At 42.3% G+C, this 23640-nt stretch overlaps 2 protein-coding genes across 3 annotated transcripts in view; one reads left to right on the forward strand and one right to left on the reverse strand.

Annotated features, from left to right (window-relative positions):
• Positions 1-2313, forward strand: part of LOC110986787 (spatacsin-like) — a 40549-nt gene extending 38236 nt beyond the window's left edge. For both annotated transcript variants that reach the window (XM_022248990.2, XM_022248992.2), the window contains exon 44: positions 31-2313. In XM_022248990.2, the coding sequence (XP_022104682.2) occupies positions 31-205 (175 nt within the window). In that variant the 3' untranslated portion in view covers positions 206-2313. The remainder of the gene's footprint in view (positions 1-30) is intronic.
• On the reverse strand, positions 1835-23380 carry nol6 (nucleolar protein 6). The gene is made up of 24 exons (XM_022249027.2): positions 23143-23380; positions 21858-22032; positions 21359-21475; positions 20398-20577; positions 19483-19651; positions 18736-18867; positions 18293-18453; positions 18059-18179; positions 16633-16796; positions 15961-16076; positions 14842-15022; positions 14082-14204; positions 12864-13012; positions 12159-12429; positions 10411-10528; positions 9342-9496; positions 8744-8907; positions 7879-8031; positions 7326-7423; positions 6564-6688; positions 6071-6160; positions 4819-5022; positions 4347-4448; positions 1835-3480 (listed from the first exon to the last, which is right to left on the reverse strand). The coding sequence occupies exons 2-24, from the start codon at positions 22005-22007 to the stop codon at positions 3322-3324; spliced, it is 3402 nt and encodes a 1133-aa protein (XP_022104719.2). The 5' UTR covers positions 22008-22032; positions 23143-23380; the 3' UTR covers positions 1835-3321.
• Positions 23381-23640: the final 260 nt, after the last annotated feature.

Raw genomic sequence — 23640 nt, forward strand, 5'->3', positions numbered from 1 at the left:
TGAAGTTCATTCCTTTTTTCCCCCCTAAAGATATCGGAAAGAAGGTAGCAAGATGTACCAGACTATCTGTAACATGAAGAAACTATTGAGTCATTGTGAGGAGGTGCTGACGGCTTACAAGATCGCTACAGAGCTCAGCTTCCAAGATGTGGCAATGCGTCTCCTGGAGGGGGACGCTGGGGCCTACTTGAAAGACGTTGCCTGAGGCATCCCGCCCAGTGTTGTAGTCGATTCACAAGCCCTTCCACAAAGAGAGACCAGTCATAAGTAACCGGGGAGTGCTTTTCTCACAGATCATTCATGGACAGTTCCAAGAGGGACTCAGGGGCTACGGCTCATAAAAGGAACATTTGTTAATGAGTAAAAGGATGATTTTTAGGGATTGTTTCCCTTCCAAAAGTGAAAGTTCCAAAATTTAGCCTCACCTCTCTGGAAGACCATATAAAGTTACGTAAAGTCCCAACTCTTTGGCCTTCCCAAAACAACTCCCCCCCCAAAAAAAATACGGTCCTGTCCATGAGTTCATTTGAATAGCTTTCGACTTTCAGACTGGCTGACTTGTGATGAACTTGCCATGGTGTCGACTACAACACTGAATTGGCTCCCCTCGATGGCTTGAGCAACAACAGCTTGGGGCTATTGATGATGATGTAATCATTTTGTCACTGTAACATTCCAAACCGTTTTTGTACAGTCTTTCACTATCATTGGGACCAGGAGTTCTGTATCATTACCAATTCCAATGTTACCAGTACAGTTTTATATGCTTGATTATAATGAAGAATTGTTTGTTTCCGTTCTAACAAATACAAGGCTTCTTTCTCTTCCTTTGGAGGGGAGGAGGGATACAGCAGAGTTGACGGAGTAATATTGGATGGCTTAAAGGGAGATACAAGAAGATATTACACGAGCTGTAATGACACTGCATGAGCTGAAGACAAGCTGTAACAATATTGAAGATTTTTTTTTTTTTTTTTTACATTTATAACGGGTTTTGCCCTTACCCAACGTATGTATTAATAAACACTGTATGCTCAATGCTTGTTTGAGAACTTACGAAAAAATTCACAAGCTTACTCAGGTGGGACTCGAAAATACATCTTGAAATATTGCAGGAGTCAAAGGGGAGGGCAGTGTTGTTACAGTGAGCGCACTTTAGACTTTTGAACAAGCTATCCAATATTATCATTTATATCAGGTTGACGGTTCCGTCCAAGCAAAATTAATTTGATCAACTAATCAAATCCTTCTGCTTCAGCATTTTAATTTTCAAATGTATTGATCACAGAAAGGTATTAACACTGGCAGTGTGTGCGATTACGCCACACAAAGTAACAAGCAAATGTGATTGCGCACGAGTGTGGTACCGCCGCAAGATATTTCATACTCGAGATTGATTCAAGAGAACTATGTAAAAAATATACTGACGTGTACTTCCAATAACTGCACACTCTGCTTTTTCATTTTAAGTACATGGAAGCCTAATATGAATATCTTTTTGTGGCAATTGGGTTTATGTGACAAGCATTTCATGATAATTTGAATTTTGTATCAGGGAGATGTCAATATTAATTAATGTTTGATATTATTCTGAAGCAAATCCTGTATTTTACAGAGTGACATTTTTTAAGGATAAAATCCAACATTTGATGAATAATTCTGTCAAACAACATTTGTGTGAAATTTCTATTACAATTTAATACAGGTCTATATTGGATGGGCATTGGATGTGAGAGAATTAGGAAGAGAGAAATTTTCTAAAAGTGCCAAAGCTTTTCATATTCGTATGGAAAAATAAATATTTGTAAATATGTAGAACTAAAAATGTACTGCATCTTCTAATTCTGAAATGAGCAAAGTTAGGGATAATGATTCTTCCTCAGAATTGGCTCACTTGCATCGTGGACCCCCCCAACAAAAAGGGTTGTCCAGGCTTTGATACACTGGACTAAACTGGTCTGTTTTCCGGGAAAAAACTTCATGGATTTCTCTTGTGGGGTGAATCAGCTCTTCAGAATGTTAGAGACTAAAAATCCTCTTTTCAGTATTTTTGATGTTTCATTTGTTAATCAAGATGGATTTTAGTGCAGTTATGTAGACAGTATCCATGGAAACATCTCCAAGGAAACCGTCTTTTACATGTTGTTGATAAATATACAAACAATGAATGTTTATGAGAACAGATCATTTCATCAGTAACAAAATGAAACTGAATGAAATGTTTCCTTCCGTTGCACCAGTGTCAAACCATTTCAACAGCTGAGTAAATCCCAGAATGAATAAACTCCAGTACCACCTACAAGATCAAAAAAATTTGTGTGGTGGCCGATAAGAATATTGTGTGTTTGTAGCGTAGGATGGATGACGTTACCAACAAGTCCACAGATTGGATTACAGGCTTTTCAGGTGTTGTATAAGAACAACACTGTTCAGATAATAGTAAAATGAGACTTGGCATGACAAACTTGCCTGGAAAAGTAGAAAAAAACCGAGGTTTTTGGCATTAACATGAAATGGCTTCAACAACGGGACGTTAATAGAGGAAAATTAAGTTCATTTTGCAACTCTTGCTAGTTGGAAGAAAAACTAGTTTTACAAATGAAATGATACAGATTATTGGAATTTTATATTGAGAAACAATTATTTGAGTAACTGTGACTTGGAAAGAGTTCCATATACCGACGCCACCTTGACACCCTGTGCACAAACCCTACGGGACTGGTCTGAAAAATCTAAGTAACAGACTTGTTTTTTCCCCTCAACTGAACTTTTTTTGTTTTCTGAAGGCTAACAGGTCACTGTGGGGAGCTATTACTGGCATCCGTACATGGAACTTTTCCCGTCACATTTGTAAAACATTCCACCATCCATCTCATTCCACCATTATTAAATTTGAATAAAACCTGGTATTCTGAGTTCTTTAAATTCACATGAAGGGAACAACTGGAATTCTCCATATGAAAGACATTGTTGCTGTACTTTGTGATTCGGGGGTAAGCTTTTGCTTAGTTACATAAGAGACGCCTTGCACCAACACACTGTTCTCAATGGATAAGAACGGCACAAAGGAACCAGTCCATTCCAGAGATGGTGGTCGCTATGCAAAAGCTTGCCCTGAATCACGAAGTACAGCAACAGTGTCTTTAGTCTGGGGAATTCAACTTGTTGTTTATGTGTACTCAGATAACTCGGTGTACCAGATTTGATTCAAATTTGACTTGCAAATGGCCCGTCTGAAAATCTTGAAGTCCTGATACAACCCCTTTTCTGTCCATATATCTACCGACAGCTCAAGGCCCTGTCTAAGTACTGCAACATTCTTCATATAACCCATTTTTCTGTCCTTATCTCCACCGACTGCACCAGGCCTTGACCCAGTATTTTGAAGTCCTCTATGATGGCTTCCACGTTGGGCGTCACCACGACCTCTTTGGAGGTTGAAGCGCTCGGTTGTGGCATCATACCCTTGGCTTGAAGAACCTGAAAAAGTTGTAACACACAACCTATTACCTCCTGCAGGTATAGAGTTGAAAAAAAAGGTTCCTTGAACTGAACCACCGGTTTTACATGCATAGCTCCCCCCCCCCAAAAAAAATATTTACGTTCAAGTATTAATGGCTGGAAACTTGATTCAAAATCTGTACAGTAGTGTTGAAACAAACTGCTTCCTCAATATAATGTAGGTTTCCTTCTACATCGGTGTAATCAACCTGTCATATGTTTGCTATCTTGCATGGGGCACTACACGTAGCTGACTTTACTGCATGTCAATTGAGATCACCCATATCCAAAATAAACCTAAACCAAATAATCTCTGTCAAATGGACAGTTCCAATTTTAGTACAAGTGGCGACAAGGAAACAAAATTTTTAATGCCGAAATACATAAATTTCACAGTGGTGTATGTATTGGCAGTTCCCCATGCAGAAGTCTTTGCCCCTTAGGTAAACCCCCCGTTGGAAATTTGGATACACGTATGTGCATGGCCTATGCACAAGCCACAGTCATTCTGTTTTCAATTCCTCTTTGAAATAAAAGATTAAGAATGCACCCTCCCCCGGTGGCCCCCCCCCCGAAATTGTACCCTGGTTACGCCTCTGGAAGCTTAAAATCAATTCATTAAAGTTAAAACAAAATCCTTCTTCACGTTTGTGATGTACAGTGCTTTTTGTCTGCTTTGTTGAAGCCAAGCCATGTATAAACTTTTTGAGGGTGCGACTTCAGTTTGTGGCAGCAGTGTGCCACAGTGGAAAGCCATAGCCGCAAAGAAGTCTGTGGGTGTATGATACACCTGATCTCTGTACGGCTCTTGAACAGTGACATGACCAACTTGAAGAGTTGTGTACCTTGAATGGTTGAGGTTGGAAGGCATTAGGGTTCCATAAGACGGCAATGAATGAACCCCCATGACGATCATGGAAGAACAGGGCTAGGTCACCATGGCAACTCTAACAAACAAACATAGCAATGTATATGAGTCACACTAATTGACAGTCTCTTCGGAAGTCATGCCTAATTCATTTAAAATGACCAATTTGCGTGCATATAAGAAAATACACACAAATACACACACAAAAATGACCAAATCAAGTACAGAAATCAAACTTTCCAAGAGAGATGTGACTTAAATTAAATTATTTCTAAACGATACACGTATAGAATGAAAGACTTATCAGTTAATAGCAAAAACTGTAAGCAAATTGTAAGTTTCTTAATATTCTAACATTTTTCCTTCATCAGAAAAAACACACATTGCATACATGAACCACAAAGTTCTACATTCTAAAAAAAATCACACAGCAAAGAGAATATATATACCTCTAATTCCTTGAGGTAAAGAGAGACTGGATCAAAGTCAACCACTGGCAACTGAGAGCTTTTCTCTGTCAGATTCCCCTCCATACTTGACGTCTGACCTGGTGCCCCGCTACTCCTGTCCACCACTTCCCCTCGTCGAGGGACCAGCTTGGGTCTCAGGTGGATGACCACATCGTACAAGTCAAGGGGTGGCCTGAAGACTTGCTGTAAAATGCAACACAAGTTTTGACAATGTACGTGCAGCCTAAAATGCAAGTGGAATGGCAGAGTGGAATGTGCTTGCGCTACAGAAGAGGTGATCTTAGATTACCATAAAGGCAAACGCAAGTGTTACCGACTGATTCTGTGACCAGAATGAACAAGTTCAGAAGTATTCAGACAGCACATGCTTTAAATGAAGCCGCCCATTGTAAGTCGTTTGTGTGGGTTTCATGAAATCAATCTTAATTTGTTGAGCAACTTATGCAAGAAAATGTGGCACAAGTGGAGTTAGGCCACTGCGTAAAGGTTTGTGAAATCGGCTACTGGCATGACATCAGGTGCTTTGCTCTTGAACAACTCTGCCTTTCTGAATTAGCAAACTGGCTCATTGGAACCTTAGAAGCCATTACTGTGGTGCCACTATGGGTGGGTAGTGCACACCCACTCCATGCCTCTTCAACCAAGAGGGTGTTGTCATTTGCCTAAATGTATGTGTGAGTGTGAGTCAAGTTTGAGAGAATGTAGGCTTGAGTGTGATGCCTTCGCAGTAATGGCATCTTTTCAGATTAGTCGACACACACCAGTATCTTGACAAATTGAGAACCAATGCCAGCGCGTGTTGGAAAACATGGTCCTGCTTTTCAGTGAGAGCTAACCAGGCTTGTCTAGGGTCAAGTTTTCTTGCCTGTGGAGGATGCGTGCAAGGCACGGCAAACACACTGGTAATATAGTGTCCTTCCAGTAGTATTTCAATCCCTTTGAGAGTTTTTGTTCCCAAGTAATGCAATGACAGCTTTCTAGCTGGTTTATATTATGCATGTATATTTTCAGCACTTAAAAAACAATCAAGCAATATCGATTTCATTTGTTTGTTTAAGAGTATCCAGAAACTATAAAGTTAAAGTGCTTAACAGAGAGCCAGCTTCCCCAAGATTTCCTCACAGATTTGACCTTTACAGCAGTGCTCAAAACTGAGAATACTTATCACTTATGTGTTCTGTCTTGTTTAAAATGGTTAAGTAGGACATTCTGATCTTGCTCTAGTTCTAACCTTGAAGTCCACATTGGTGTCTACAACCATCATCTGTGACATCAAGACTCGTAGTGACTCCTTTGCTAATACTAGTAATCTGCGAAGAATCTGCAAAACAAGACAACATGGTCACAGATTTCAATGTGCAACATGGACAAATTTGATTATCTGTCGGGAGAAAAACTCCCTTGGACTTCCACCTATCAAACGAATGTATTGAGAACAGAAATGTTTCATTGATTTGTACGCAGACTTCCTTGCATCAAATTTTAGTGGGGCATACTGGTGGATTTTCAATTAAACTCAAAATTTAAGCAGTGATGCATTTACATAAGTTTGCTTTGATCAAGTCAGATACCTCAAAACCCTGCAAAATCTATGATCCAGGCTTCCGTTTTTGCAGTTTTGCCTTGGGAAAAAGAACACATCACAGTTCGCATTAGGAGACTAATTTTGTGGTATGAGTAACATTGGTCAATGACCATGTGCTATTTTGATCTCTTGGGCACACCTGAGCTGTCGGCTGTTTCTGGGTCCACACTGAATTGTGCTTGTCAGTGGGCGTGGCTAGGAACATGGGTGGGAGTTGGCTCCTCTGCTCCGTGAAATGTTGGCGGATTTCATCGTAGTCCGAATCTGTCTCATGAGAAGACACACACGGGTTTAGGCGGCACGTTCATTGTTTATTTGGCTACCAAATTGAACTGTTTCTGTAAGTTTATTTTTTGATTTTACAAAGTGTTTGAATGCGAGTTGTCCATGAGAGCCAGCTGCAGCGAAATTTCCTCTAAAAATATCTAATGTTAGTAGCAATGTGGGGCTGAGCTTGAGAAAACCTACAAAAACGACGGCATCATCAGAAAGTTGCCCATGTCTTGTGCACTGTGTAAGGATACAAGATGAAACTCTTTAATATCACCAGCTGGTACACTGGCAAGGTATGACCTGCAGAAGTAGGTACCAATAAAAACCCTTTTTATTTAGGAAAAATGTGTTTTAAGATTATAACAGATTTCGTAAATTTAGCTGCGTTTTGAAACAAAATCCCACATGGAGAAGCAATCCATCATTCCTTTCCGTATTTACTCCAGATTGCCCAAAATTAAAGTAGTGCTTCTCCATGATTATTGCAACGGATTCGGATGCTACGCAGTTCAAGTCAAACAGAGAAGGAAGCTGTCTTTAAAGTCTGTTTTCATCTGTAGTTACCAACATCCTTTCTTGCTTAAACTCAGCAAGAATGGCTCTGTCGCTAAATCAGCCCCAAACCAACCTTGCATTTCATTGTTGAGATTGATGATGACGGCAGTGGACTGCCAGTCGTGAGAGCTTAACAGGTGGAGAAATCGCAGGAAACCAACCAACGGAGAACTACACACAAGAAATCAGACAATATTGATGATGAATACTGTGTTCAAGCCCATAAATGAATGAAATGAAACAGCTCTAGAAAATTAAAGGTACTGTATTTCAGACAGTTTCTAGCTGGATGTACATATTGAGATTTCAACTATTTATATAACTGGTAATAAAAAAAGTTTTGTTTCATCAAATAATGACAGAGCACTTTAGGTTCTTGGTGATAAGTTAGGATAAAGAGACATACACTCTCTGATTGTGAGGACTTTCTATGGATTGAGGACTTAGTATTTGTAGTTAGTACTTAGAAATTATTGTGCCAACATGGTATACATTGTGAGGACGAGTGTAAATTGTGAGGGCCATATATACTACGTGTGAATCTAGAGAATCTGGCACTCACTGTGAGGACCTGCTCCCAACAACGAGGACAAAGTTGAGGCTTCTTCTGAGGACATGGTACTCACCCAGGTACTGTAAGTGGAGCTGGCTGGAGGAACAGGTAAGCCACCAAGAGGTCAATGGCCTCGTCTGGCACATGATTGGACAGAAGTTGGGCACACAGCCACCGCTTGGCTAGACGGGCGGTTCCAGAGAAGGGCACATGTTGTTGCTGAAGCCTGAAATGAGATTCAGCTGCAGTTGACTCATGAGTTGATTGCGAGGAATTACTTGATCTATGAGTATGTTCAACGAATGAGTTTGTCACAAACAGATGTCCATGGTATAAGCTGTACGCTGATGGCGGAGAGAGGACAGAAATGGGTCCTCATAACAACAAGATACAACGAAGACAAAAACTTGCAGTTACACCCAACACAATACCGGGTACCTCATACATCATGCTTTGTATGCAGGACACAATTATATTACATGAAATCTGTCTGCTGACAACATTCATAGTTGGATTCAGTGCATCAGGCAAAGGAAACATACCGGATATCTAGTTCCAAAATGGAGCATATTTTTGTGAATTTTTTTTACAGGATTGTAACATGGCTGACAGACACAGTGCTGCACTGCTGTAACTACAACTGCTCAGAATTCTTTGCTAGCACATCAAAAGTACAACGGTCCCAATGCTGCCACAATCTTTTCATATGAATGATAACAATTACTTTTCTCTATTGTTTCTGTTTTCGTGCAGGTTCTTGAAGGTACTTGTGATAAGAATGAAGTCAACGACTGCAATTCCCGTCTGCCTTTCTCGACACCATAGCATCCTCAATCCTTCCTCAAGTCCTCCTATGCTTCCGAGTGAATCTTGGGCACTTTTTTTGGGGGGGGGGGGAGAAGGGGGGGTTAAGATTGACAACTGTGACCGCATCTCACCCATGCAGCGTGCTGGTGAGTCGTGGCAACATCACCGTCCTGATCTCCAGCTCCAGAGACTGAGGATTATCGCGCAGCACCTTCATACCGTCAGGTGTAACGGTCTCCTTCAAGAGGCCGATCTCTCGCCTGTGAGCGACCTCCACGCGGAACACGTACCCCTCCTGTCATCAAAGTGGGATACGGAAGTCAGTCAGGACAAGTGAGTCAGAAATAAATCATCGTGCTGGTCAAGTGTTTGGAAATTGGTCACTCACTCCATCCTGATGCTGACCACGTACTGTGATGTACATATGCTTACCTACTCATATATTCTAAGTTACAGTTTTAGGAGTTTGGCAGTCAATGGAATTTGGGGGCTCTCGTTTATTTTTGAAAGCTCTGCACATGCATGCAAATAAACAATATTGCAATACCAAGCAATACAGGACTTTGTACAAATGTACAGTTTCTTTCAATTTCAGTTGTAATAGCACACATGGGTGGTTACAAAATCAGGAAATCTGCTGACCCAACACAAATCCGCCAGCCTTTATGCACAGTTCTTGATATTAATTTTAGTAATAATGAGAAACAAAATGCTTGAGGTGGCTCCCACCTTGAGAACATCGACGTATTTGGGTGTGGCTGATGTGACCAGTTTACACTGATTATGCAGCAGTTGTCCTAATCGGATGTGGAATGCTGCCTTGATTCGCTGGATGGCTGCAAGGTCATCTGGCCACTTGCCACTGCCTTCCAGTTGGCAGATTACTGTTGGATGACATAAACCAGTACAAAATTGTGAAAAATAACGACAGCTCCACGGTTTTAAAGGGTTAGAGTGTTAGGGTCACCATTTTCAAACCTGAAATCATCCTGTTTTCAAATACAAAATTCAAATTAAAGATGATTGTTAAGGTCCCAGGCATGGCGATTTCTCACAATTTCACTCATTTAACATTTGTTACCTCAAGGGCATATCTTGACAGAATTGACTGGGACATCAAAGCAAGGAATGAATAACTGTTTGTGTTCACAGGCAGGACACAACTGTATCTCTCAATAAGCCACACAAATTATTCCCAAAAGCAATTATTTACCTGAGTAATGTGATTATAACCTGCTTACATTCTGGAGTGAAATAATTTATCCTTTTTGCTTTATCCCTCTTAAGGTGAAAGGCAGGGGAGGTAATGGTTTTGTTTGATTAGCTGAAATATGCAAAAAAATTGGCGTCACGTTACAAATTTTCTCGAGGGAGGTCAAAACCATGTTCATAATGACCAAAGTAAAAAAAAATCATACACCAAGGCAGAAAATTCTTGACAACTACACGAGGGTAATTCCACAAATTACGGGTCCATTTTTTCAATGTCCCTATCACATCTGACATATGATTTTGTAAGTACAGAACACATTTTTCTAATGCCAAATAAACAGTAATAGTTAGAAATCAATTCCGGTGATATTTCCATGTCAAATAACAAAGGCCAGATGTAACAGGGAAAAAAAAATTACACTTTTGGACCCCTAATTTCTGGAAGTACCCAGGAATAAAACAAGCATTATAATTTATTTTATTGAAAGATATTTCACTGACAAGGTCTGAATGTGAATTACCAGCTAACCTGCTGGTACCCACTATTAACAAGGTACAAATGAAAACTATGTAGATTATAACCAACCTTTGATGGCTGGTACCCAATCTGGGCAGGGCTGATTCGAGACAGGCACTTGAATGTAACCATGGATGCGGGCTTTGCCGACCAATTTCCTGGCCTGAACTGGAGTGGGTGGAAATACCTGGATTGTGTGTAAAGACAGAGAAATTCACACTGTGAAGTCACAAACACCAAGAAAAAACAGAGGCAGGCAAACCATTCCTCGAGGCTCATACACACGTCCAGTAAGAGTGCTGGTCAAGTGTTTACTGCTTTCAACCCAAACTCTCAGGCATGTTTGGAAACAACCTCGCTAACTTCTCCACTGAAGTCACTCTGACACCTTCTCCACTGAGGTCACTCTGACACCTTCTCCACTGAAGTGGAAGTCACTCTGACACCTTCTCCACTGAGGTCACTCTGACACCTTCTCCACTGAGGTCACTCTGACACCTTCTCCACTGAGGTCACTCTGACACCTTCTCCACTGAGGTCACTCTGACACCTTCTCCACTGAGGTCACTCTGACACCTTCTCCACTGAGGTCACTCTGACACCTTCTCCATTGAGGTCACTCTGACTCCTTCTCCACTGAGGTCACTCTGACACCTTCTCCATTGAGGTCACTCTGACTCCTTCTCCACTGAGGTCACTCTGACACCTTCTCCATTGAGGTCACTCTGACTCCTTCTCCACTGAGGTCACTCTGACACCTTCTCCTCTGAGGTCACTCTGACACCTTCTCCATTGAGGTCACTCTGACTCCGTCTCCATTGAGGTCACTCTGACACCTTCTCCATTGAGGTCACTCTGACACCTTCTCCATTGAGGTCACTCTGACACCTTCTCCATTGAGGTCACTCTGACACCTTCTCCACTGAGGTCACTCTGACACCTTCTCCACTGAGGTCACTCTGACACCTTCTCCACTGAGGTCACTCTGACACCTTCTCCACTGAGGTCACTCTGACACCTTCTCCACTGAGGTCACTCTGACACCTTCTCCACTGTGGTCACTCTGACTCCTTCTCCACTGAGGTCACTCTGACACCTTCTCCACTGTGGTCACTCTGACACCTTCTCCACTGAGGTCACTCTGACACCTTCTCCACTGAGGTCACTCTGACACCTTCTCCACTGAGGTCACTCTGACACCTTCTCCACTGAGGTCACTCTGACACCTTCTCCACTGAGGTCACTCTGACACCTTCTCCACTGAGGTCACTCTGACACCTTCTCCACTGAGGTCACTCTGACACCTTCTCCACTGAGGTCACTCTGACACCTTCTCCACTGAGGTCACTCTGACTCCTTCTCCACTGAGGTCACTCTGACACCTTCCCCACTGAGTCACTCCGACACCAATTTCAGGCAAATTAGACACACCATTCTCATGTCCATCCTCATGTCCATTTTGTCATGACGGGTAAGCCCCCAGAATATCAATTTCTCACTGACACACACCCAGTGCACGGGTCAGCACACAAAAATGGGTAAACTTTAAATGACCACGACAAAACCCTTTGTCGGCTTGAATTGAACCTAAGATGGACGTCTATACAAACGTGCCAAGTTTCAATAAGATTGGTCATGGGGCAGATAAGATTCAGGAGGGACCCGAGGCTGAGAGAAAGTCGAAAACACCCTTCCGCCCCACCCCCCAAACAACTTTTTAATTCTATCCAAAGGAAAGACAAATATTTTAAATCCTTCATGTCCAGGAAACCAGAAATAAACATTAGCCTGATGAACCAACTTGGCTTGGGACTTACCTCGGTGTACCTCAGCACAGGGGAGATTCCCTGCACTGACGTCATGACCAGTGGGAAGCCCTTCAGCCCCCTGAGATCCTTGCAGACCTCGTTGTAGGCCTGGACCAAAGTCATGTTCTCCTCCTCTCCTGTGCCAGGGTGGGGATCCTGGGGTGGGTCCTGGGGTTTGCTGTCCGGTGTGGGCTGTGGTGTGCCCTTGAGAGGTTGGTGGAGGATGGGGTCCAGTTGGTCACCAACGTAGGTTAACGTGTCCGGTGAAATTCCCGCATGACTGTGGGAAAATTGACAACATCTGGAGAATGATACAGATTCACTCCTACTTGAAATTCTTGTCTCAAACACAATTTGGATCTTTGTGAAAAATCTGGTAACGACTTTCTCAACTTTTTTTTCAATTCCATATATTGATCCGTGTGCTGTCCAAGATCCGACACATTTTGAGTATAAAATCACATAACTCAACACTCTATTTCATGACAACATTCAACAGTGCACTGCTTTTTGCAAATTTGAATTTCCCCAGCACTCCAAACTCTGAAGGGATTGTTTGTTATGCGTATCTGCCACTTGTAAGTTTATCTAATAACATACTTATCACAGCCCAAGCAAAATCCCCTTTCACAAGTTTACAATTTCAACTTTAAAGAGTTGATAATTCAACTATCAGTGTCAGTCCGTATGTTGATTGCATTTTTGGCTACTGACATTTTGCAGAGGTGTTTGATGATGTGACTGCAGATGAGCCGCTTCTCAGCAGCCGTCTGACCTGGCCAAACCACGGCCTCGCAGATGGAACCGTCCTGGAATCGACGTAGCTCAGAGCCTTCACCCCAAAATTTCTGAAATTCCTCTGCCTGGTGGACAAAATTAAACAGAGGAATGAACGCAAAGCAGCCAGGCATTTCCCAACTGTGGAAACCCAGCCTAACCAATAAAGTAAAAAAAACAAAGAAAATTCAGTCCCAGGATAAGGGTGCACATTTACAATGACAGACATCAAGCAAGCTGACACTTCATTGGTAGATGGTTTCATTCTTAATTTAAAAAAGCAAGCTTTCTGTGAATACTTTGCACACCGCTGGGTAGGCTTTGTTTAAGTATCCCATTAACTAACACTAAAATTCACATTATCTCAGTCAAAATGACCAGATATGCCCAGGTGCATGTCCTGGCACATGCTTGTGATATAACCAATTACACCAGAGTGGGTGTTGGCCAAGGTGCAAACTACAGGCGCAGGTGACTGGTGAGAGGCGTGACAGTTGTTCAGCACATGTTTTAATACAAGTGTGAGCACAGGTGCCATCATGACCATAAAATGTGGGTGCCAGACTGGGTTCCTTCTGCAGGTGCCAGTGAAGGTGCTAGGTATAGTGTAAGCATTGACACAGCTGCAATCCCAGGTAACAGCATAGCACAGGTGCATAGAACAATTTGAGCATGAGCAAAAAATGAGTTGCAAGTCCAACTGGAGCCAATTTCACAGAGCTGCTTAAGGACAAAATCTGCTTAAGCATGAAAAAGCTTTCTTAAAAAACAAAGGTTATCAGCTCAAACTCTACATGATTGTCATGCTAACCAAAAGACAGCTAAATACGATCCCAAAACAATAAACATAACATGGAGTTTTGGCTGGTTACCTGATTTATCAAGCAAGGTTTTCTCACGCTTAAAGCAAAGTTTGTGCTTAAGCAGCTCTATGGAATTGGCCCCAGGTGCAAGTCCAGATGGAAATACAAATTACTGCTGCAAATGAATACACAGGTGCGCCGGCTACTTACAAATCGCTCTGTGTGAATTTGAAATATAAAGCTAAACAGGTTGTGTACATCAGTGTCTAGGTTATTCAAGCTGAGCTGGAACTCTGCAGCATGCGCTGACTGATCAGCATCACCTTTCAATTTCATCCTCCACTGAACTCACCTCCGGTGTGTTTGCCTCTGGTCCTCTCTCCAACACGCTGCCGGCAAATTCTTGATTGAGAAGCAGGCCAAAGGTCAAAGGACCCATGTCCTCTGGTTGAGGGGGGTCATCTGAAATCTTCCACTTTGGAAGCAGAAAAAAAGTTCCAAGTAGTTATTCGTGACTCACTAGAAATACAAAGTTCAATCTCAAGCGAAAAGGGTTGACTTTGTTGTGACTGCATGGCTTGGTGATATTGTTGGCATACACAAAATTACATCTATCTGACTTAAAAATTTCATCAACAGTCACGTGACACTAGATTTGAATGGGCCTGTTAACCCCAGCAAAGCCTGGCGGTGAACTACATAAGATGTATGGACGTCCGGCTTGAGTCCCATGTGAGCGAGTTGTCGGACAACACTGAGGGTGCAGTGCTTATTAAATCATCTAAGTGTAAAACGCAATGCTAATTAAAAATGACACATGGCTGCCTTGTCTAATGCAATAGCATTAATCTGTGTAAATGTATCAAACTATTAGCCCTAACAGTCCTCAGTCCTCCAACAGGTGAAGGATTGAGGAGTGTTAGGGTTAATGCCCCCGAAATCAGTGTCGTAGTTGGGTACATTACCTCAAGTTCGAGCGTAAGCACAAAGAACTTGAGAAAAACTATGAAGACAAATATGAGTAACCCCCCCCTAAAAAACACAATGCTACCGCACCGATAGTAATGGCCATCTGGTCGTCTGCAAAGCTTGTAAATGATCCTGATCCAAACCTGTTTATCTTCTTGGAGACGTACTGCTATCATATCCACCCTGCTCCCCAAGCCACGATGCAGCAACGCTAGCAGTCTTGGCAGACACGTCTTCACGCGGTCCCCGCCATGGTCTAGCAGACTGTCCTCCAGCTGCTTGAAGCGTTTACTAGACTCTTTCAGCTGACCCAAGTTATCCAGGCTAAAAAGTTGGACATTTCCTATTTCAGTTATTACTCTTTTCTATTATTTCTCGCTAAAAACAACATCAGCATGGTGCTTCTAGAGCATGGTGCTTCTAGAGCATGGTGCTTCTAGAGCATGGTGCTTCTAGAGCATGGTGCTTCTAGAGCATGGTGCTTCTAGAGCATGGTGCTTCCAGAGCATGGTGCTTCTGGAGCATGGTGCTTCTGGAACATGGTGCTTCTAGAGCATGGTGCTTCTAGAGCATGGTGCTTCTGGAACATGGTGCTTCTGGAGCATGGTGCTTCTAGAGCATGGTGCTTCTAGAGCATGGTGCTTCTAGAGCATGGTGCTTCCAGAGCATGGTGCTTCTAGAGCATGGTGCTTCTAGAGCATGGTGCTTCTAGAGCATGGTGCTTCTAGAGCATGGTGCTTCTAGAGCATGGTGCTTCTAGAGCATGGTGCTTCTAGAGCATGGTGCTTCTGGAGCACGGTGCTTCTGGAGCACGGTGCTTCTGGAGCATGGTGCTTCTAGAGCATGGTGCTTCTAGAGCATGGTGCTTCTAGAGCATGGTGCTTCTAGAGCATGGTGCTTCTGGAGCATGGTGCTTCCGGAGCATGGTGCTTCCGGAGCATGGTGCTTCCGGAGCATGGTGCTTCCGGAGCATGGTGCTTCTGGAGCATGGTGCTTCCGGAGCATGGTGCTTCTAGAGCATGGTGCTTCTAGAGCATGGTGCTTCTAGAGCATGGTGCTTCTAGAGCATGGTGCTTCTAGAGCATGGTGCTTCTACTGGAGATTTAAAATTTTACATTAGTGTCCAATGTTTGATCAGCAAAGGGTTAAATTGTGAAAATCTGAGTACTTTTTTCAAACATGCTTCTGAGCTGATCGGTGACCAAAGATTTTTCTGTTTATCATGAGCAGAAACTAACACTCAAACAAACTCAAAAACTCACTGAAAGATGTGATCAAACTTCCTTCCGAATGGCACTGGCATCATGAAGAGAGAATCAAATCCATCAATGGCAGGAGTGTCCAAGTAGACCTTGGCCAGATTAGCCTCATGACGGACCTGTAAAACAAGGAAATAAGACAATGTCAATGACCACTGCTAACTTTCCACAAGCACACAGAGTTACTAACACCATTCTTGGCAGTTAGAGGACTCCATACTTATAGGAACCAGTGAAGAGCATGTCAGATCACGAACATGCCTTGGTTCATGTGCATGTATATAGAAGAGAATGCTCATAGCTTAACCTAACCACTTCAAGAATTTTTTTGCTTTGCAATAATAAAGTCTATAATGAAATCTGCCTTTTGCCATTGGACTTTTCAATGCACTGTATATTCGGTACTATACTGGTGACAGAAAGTTCACAAACTCTTCCTAGGTTAAGACTTAAGCCCATGGCCTTCTGCTTACTTATACAAGTACAGCAATTTACTCAATATCATTTGAGAATACACTTTGAAGAATTTTCTGCAAGAAAGTAAGGTATGAGAAATGTTCTACTCGCGAATTCCGAGAGAATTAAGTTGACTGTTTGTGGCTAGGTTTTTCCAAGTTGAGGTGGGGGGGGCCATATTGCATTGCGATATACCAAGAAATGAAGTTCCCATAATACCTGCTGGAAAGTAGCCTTGGTCATGTCAGCACAGAAATTGACGTAGCCAGAGGAATCCAAGAAGACGACGTCAAAGTGCTGATGAAAGTCCTTGAGGGCTGGGAGGTGTTTGTCAGAGGTGTCTGAGCAGAGGGTGATACCATGGGTGGTCCAGTCACTACCCGCTGTGCACCGAGAACAGATGAAAGACATTTGTTAGTTCAGTGCCACTTGAGCAAAGCAAACAAGAACTTTTGCATCAGGTAAGGTAAAATCTACCCGGGCAATCTACCCAGGTACAATTAACAAAACAGTATCAGGGAACAAGATCAAATAAGCTTCCTCATGAATACGGTCTTTTTGATCAAACTTCCTAGAGCAGCTGAAAGCAGATAATAATGCATAGCAAATTTATGGGCTAAGCAAAAAAATCAGCTGGGAACGAGTCACAGGCAATACCCATCACATAACACTCTAAGTTGGTACCCTGTTTCTGCTTAGCAAATATTTCCTGTGCTGAGGAGCCTCCTGCAAGTGGTCTCCTCAGCTCCTTCCTGCTTTCATTCATTATTTCTCAGGTACATGAGGACAGAAACAGCAATCACAAAACAAAATATTGGAAAATTACAAAAAAACACAGTACAAAGTTCAAACTGGTTACACCCCAGAGGGATTGCCAAGAAGCAAACTTAATCACTACCGTGAGGCTCTCCTAAGATGCTATCAGAAAAAGGAAGCTGGACACTCACGGGAATAAACAGGACACTAATTGTCTGCTGCTTATAAAAATAATTAACATATAATATCCAAAAATAAAAAAATAACTAACACAGGTATAAATAAGCTTATTCCTCATTTAGTAATAGGATACATGTACATGTACACTGCGCTAATAACACAAAAATTCACAAATTACAATAAAATTCTAAAAACCCTAAAAACTTCCACGTGTAAAATCTCAATAGGTCAAATTCAGATGATCCAAAATTAATCCCAAATGACATCTACAAAACGTGTCCCCCTTTAACAATGTGGTACAACCCTGACTAATCAAAAATTAAAAACACAGGCCTATACACAGAATTAAAAACATGTACATGTAGGAACCCACTCCCTAAGAACAATCTAAAGATTGCATTTTAAAAATTACCCATTAAGATAATGATAACGTTGGTTATTCAAGAAAGCGGTCAAGCCCAACATGACACTGTCATGAGTCATGAGGGAGAGTTGGTGCTGGCCGCGTGTGGAAGTCCCACCATGTTTGGTTTAAACTTTTAATCAGTGTTAAATTGTGTTTATTTCAATTATTTTGGGTCTTTGTAAATAGTTGTTCTAATAGGTATTTTTTTTAATATCGTTAAGCACTCCTGAACATTTTTTATGAAATGAGCGCTATATAAATTGAATTTAATAAACAAAAATAATTAAGCCTGTCCCTGCTTACCCAGATAGTGGACGGTGTTCCTGAACACCTGGTACCCGCTCATTAACTTGTTAAGGACTCGCTTGGACAAGAGGTAGGCAACCAGCATGGACATGACGAACCCGCTGAATGAGTGTGCTCCCTGTGAACAAACATAACTAGATGCATTAACCCTAACCCTCCAAGGTCATTCCGAACCACAAGGAAGTTGCCCTTCAGAGGTTTAAAATGGTCACAAGGGATTGGACAGCAAACCTTATCCAGCTGGCGCTGACGTAGCCAGACTTTCAACAGCAGTATGCCATCTTTGAAGCCTGGGAAGTCTACGGCAGCGTTATAGAGACTGTGCAGGTGGCTCTCCATGGACATGTCGGCTAGGATGGAGCTGTTATAACAGGGAGTGGCTGGAAATGTCTCTGTGAGGAAAGAGTGGGAGATGGAACGACTATCAGACATCAATGATAGAAACTACTATGTGCCATACCGGCAGTGATTTGATGTGTCACCTTGAATGGAGGCCATTCCAATGCTTTAACAAAAGGTATGTAGTTCCTGGTAATACTTGAACTGGCCATCCTTTGGCAAAATCTTCCTGGTACCCGGGATATACTTCATACATAGGTTTGGCAAAATCAATCAGTGGTTGACAAACTGTCTCTGATCAAGTTCGAAACCTGCTCAATTCCTAATGCACTGACCTTCAATCTCACTCTTCCCTGTGTACCACTGCTTACGGATGTTACTCTTGCTTGGGAGAAGTCTGGACTTCTTGAAGTTACTCTCTGGCAGGCACGGATGCAGTTTAACTTGAATATGTTTGACGTTTTTCCCTGTGGATGAAAAATAAAAAAACAACTCGGTTACACACCCTTCACTTTGCTTCGTAAACGCGATAATATACTCTATCATCTATACGTTACTGCAACATTTGAATTCCTTCCCGTATCTTCCAATAAAGGCCGTACATACCTGTAGCTTAGACATGTTTAGACAAAGTAAGAGTACTTTCATGCAGTTGGAATTACACGAGTGTTTGCTACTTTATAGCTCCATGTGTCTACTTTTGCCCATTTCGATTGGAAAACATCTTATTCTGTTCAACAGAGTCCCCTAAAATGAAACTTCCATCCATTTGTAATCACTGCTGGGCTGCACGGTATCTCTTCACTTTGGGTAGTGAATCCATCCCTGATCAGGAAACAGCCCCAGCCAAACCCACCTGACTTCAATACCATACCATTCCAGAATATTCCAGAATATTCTTAGATGCAGGAACAAAAAATGCATGAACCCAAACCCTGTGTTCTCTGGACTAAAAGCTGCAAAGAAGACAAAGGTAAACAATATTGGATCTCAGACTAGAATCTGGGAGGGCCAAGGTTAATGCTTACGGTGAGTGTTTAACAAGAGAGGAAAAACGATTGACACATAATAAGTATCCTCACCGGCAAGTTTGAGTACGACCACGGGTCTCATGTGGTTGGCATCCTTCCAGCAATAGTTGACCGATTCTACGAGGTCATGACCTCTGAGCTGATTGGCCAGGTATGCGCAGTACAGCGCCCTCTTGTGGTGATATCGGAAGTTCAGGTAGTCTTTGGGTTGTCGGCAAGCCTACAACACAAGCAGCAGGTAAAAAGAAACATTTAAGAAGGAGAAAATATAAAAATGAGTATTACCCTGCAAAGTACGAGAAGTCTGATCAAGGTAATAGCAGTTGCTGATCTAAAGAAGGAAGAATCCTTTGCCAGTGAGCTAAACACTACAGGCTGCCTTCTGATTTCTGATGTGATCCCCTCCGAGCGGAACAAAAGAGGGTGTGGTTTTTTGGTACTCACTGGAAAGGCCTGCCATGAGGCACGCAAGTATATGCGCATTTGACGTGGAGCATGCTGAGTACGCGTAACTAATTTAGTCCGGCATGTATGGTCTTTGCGTACACACAGAAAGTGTGCAAGAACCTGCTTGTAAACACCTGTCTTTCTTTTCACCGATTGGGGAGCGCTTCAGCACGGGGCGAATATGAGTCACTAACTTTCAACCAACCGGCTAACAAAAAAATGTACAATTTGGGAATGCGCAGGCTGCATTAATGTAGGCCATGACAGCCCAGTTGGTGGTGCTAAGCTTTCATGATGTCACTATTCAAAACCTCGATCTTCTAAATCATTCTGTATCATCCACAGATTTCTGTTCATTTGCTCGGATTCCCTTTTGAATGTTCTCAATTAAAAAAGAACACAATTGCCTGTGTGGTAGGACACTGGCGCAGCAATCCGCAGGTTGTTAATGTAGGTTCGAATCCCGCACTTCTCAATGTTGCTTTGCTTTGACAAATTCCATTGTAAATGCATATTGACCTGGGGCATCTCCACTGCCAAGTCGATACTGAGGTCAGGCTGGGTCAGTATGTCCAATAGGAAGCTCCCAACCACTTTCACCGAAGCTGGCTTGTGGAATGACATCTGACCTCTGACCTGCGAGCGGTCCCAGGATGTTGGGCACTTGACATCATTTGGAAGCCAAGATGGATCAGTTATCTGTGCACAAGAAAACAAACTGCATTTCAAGACCCAACAAGCATTGAAAACCACATTCAAACAAAATTTGGGACAGGTCATTAGTAATGTCAGATAAGGGAGTAGTCTCCATTGAATAGTTTCCATATAAAGTCAGCATGTATACGAGTGAAATAAAGGTATGAGCTGTCTAGTCTTGGGCTGTTTTTTTCAAATCGTAGCCCTATCTTCAACTCAAGATCGAGAAACATTTCCAGACATTTACTGTTGGAGCAAAACGAAAGCCCCTCAAGCTTAGGCCTATTGGCAGACAGTTTGATACTTCTGTGGTAGCATCCTAGCCCTAACAGCCTTCAATCCTCCCATTTCAATAGGATTTGACATACACCCTAGGGGGATAGGGCTCAATTCATGGGGGACTCAATTCATGATAAAGCCTGAGGTTAACGTTATGGGTTGGAAAAGTTGGTAGCGGATCCAACTGGGAGAGGGGTCTACTGGACCAGCACACATGCCCCTCTATTTTCAATTTTTCTTTTTTACTTTTAAATATACTTTTTTTATACTTTTACATATTCATATTTTTCCTTCTGCTCTAAACTGATAATTCAGTAACTTCAAAGGACAGAAACAATTGATAAAAACATGCCCTGCTTGTATGAATGGGTTTCATCAATATCTAAGGCATCCTCTTTTCTATATGTGTGTCACTAGTGGGTGCCGCCCTTTTTTGGTAGATGCTGGATCCACCCCCTGAAACTCCCCTTGGATCTTCAAGAATGGCCTGTGGTATACACCATACCTCGTCTACCTCCTGCGATGGCAGGCTTGTCAGGATATCGTTCAGCTCCTGCAGGCTCTTTGTGATGAGTTGCTTCTTTGTCTCCTTGACCCGTACTTCACCGATCAACTCTTCCATCTGATAATGGATGCACACCAGGGGTTGAATATCAAATAAAATAATATCAAACTATCACCTAACAGTCGCGGTGAAAAGTTTACATTGACTTAGACCGAAACTATTTTATCACAATTTAAGATTTCATACCAATCACTGGCGATCAATCCTGATCAATTACAACATCTACAAGTAATACATCGGAAACACGGCTTTAGTTTTGAACACAAACAAGATGTCCTGATGAGCAGCAGAAAAGAGAGTGGTTTTCCGAGCATGCGAAGTCTTTAAAAGATAAAATTTGCAATCAAACATTTTTGAGTGGAAGCATGGGCAAATGTACATTTTCAATCACAGTGGTACATTTCACCTGCGCGAGTTCAGACGTTTAATGTTAATGTACCTGCATACGGAACAGGTTGGACCGATACAAATTTTCTGTTTCTCTCAGTGTGTTCAGCTCCTCATTAGTTGGTGGCTTGTACAGTGCTCCTTTACTCAATTTGGCCCTCTTGAGGGGCGGAGATGATGGCTTGGTAGGAGGGGAAGCCATGCTACTGGCGTGATATCTTGATGATCTACAAAAAACAAGCAAACAAATAAACATCCCATCAAACAGAACAAAATAAACAAAAAACCAAACAAGTGTGCCTGAAGTACTATGTGAAAGTACTTCACACAAATACATGTTAAGACACATCTAATACACGGACTGAGAGATAAGATACCACATGTACCAATGGGCTCTCCCAAAACTTGGGCAGCAGTTAGATATGTCTTGACATGGAACAACCGTCGAGACGATGAGGGGGTCAAGTGACGTAATGTTCAATGACCTTATTTTAAAGATGGCGACTGCGAGAGCAAGCCCGTGAGACTGAATGTGTGAAAGCAAAAAGACTGGAAAATACCAAAACGTGAGTGAAATCATTCAATAAATGGCGCTAATAAAGCGGAGAGGCTAAGGATCATTTCTGTGTGCAAAAAAAAATTGGGGCTACGATTATAAGACGGTGCGCCGAACTTTTTCACTATGCCGACACGCAAATTGCATATAGGGATGTGTGGCTAAGGATGGAGCAGTAGCGAGAGTCCGTGCCACGCTAGTGGGGCTAGTCACGCCCCAACTACAGTGTCTGTCAAAAACTGTAGTGCTGCAGTTGGGCTGGCCCAACTATAAATTGTTGACCAATTTCTATAGAAAATTTCTCGACCACGTCAACTTTATCCAAGTTTATGCATCTCACACAGGACACAATTTGTCTAAACATGGCACTTCATCTATGACATGACATTGTAAACAATGTGACTTTGGCACATGCTGGGCACATGCACACTGGACTTTGCCGAATCAATGCCGGAGTTGGGGCACAACACTTACCAAATTGTAGGTTGGGAGCAAAGACAAAGTGGTAAAACACTAACAGCGCAAAATGGGTGCAGTGATTGAAAAGCTTGAACAGCATCTTATTAAAGTAGTAGGCCCTAAGCCTGGTAGTAACAACAAATCAATATGCCAATATGCACACCGCGCCGTACTGCTGCACACGCTTTCACCACGTGTTGACGTTCACGTTCGTCGTGTCAGCAGTGCACGGGGGTACCGGGTCATGCCAATCGCACTAGTCGCAGGGCAGTCGCAAAATAACGAATAGCAAAAAGCACATAAATTTATCGATAGTACTTACCTTCTCAATAAAAATCAACTTAACGCAGCTCATTTAACCCTCACACTATTAAACCACAGAGCAAAGACACAGATGACCATCAGCTCCGGCCAAGCGAACGTAGTCGACAACAGACCTTGCCCGCGGCATGATTTCACCTTACTATAATTACGGCGGCGAAATACCGTACACATAGCAGTGTGATGGCCGATTTACGACACATAACTCAGCCTGAAGTCAAATTTATTCTTTATAATGAATGGTATGTAGATTTCTCATCTTACCCAAACATTGCCAACTATTTGTTCTTGCTGCCAGAGTATTCAGGAATTCTATACATAGCTTGAAATACAGATCAATCGAGGCTGTTATTTACTTTAGTTCAAGTAATATATTTGAGGATACAGTGCAGTCTAATTTTTGTGATTTTACCGAAGGTGTCACCAACTTCATCAGATCATTTTTTTATTTACGCCTGGTGTGAACTTTTTGATCGCTTTGTGGGGATTTTTTAAAACT

The sequence above is a fragment of the Acanthaster planci genome, linkage group LG05, assembly GCF_054643075.1.
Source record: "Acanthaster planci isolate LZ-2023a linkage group LG05, COTS_SCS, whole genome shotgun sequence".
Taxonomy (NCBI): Eukaryota; Metazoa; Echinodermata; class Asteroidea; order Valvatida; family Acanthasteridae; genus Acanthaster; species Acanthaster planci.

Bases quoted from the DNA above. Each gene is read 5' to 3' on its own strand.
- nol6 (XM_022249027.2), bottom strand. From the start codon at position 22,007: ATGGCTTCCCCTCCTACCAAGCCATCATCTCCGCCCCTCAAGAGGGCC. The intron at 12,430-12,863 runs GTCAGTAGCCAA...ATTTTCCCACAG, and splicing joins ATCAAACACCTCTGCAAAAT to TCATGCGGGAATTTCACCGG. The intron at 8,032-8,743 runs GTGAGATGCGGT...ATCTCATTTCAG, and splicing joins CTCACCAGCACGCTGCATGG to GCTTCAGCAACAACATGTGC.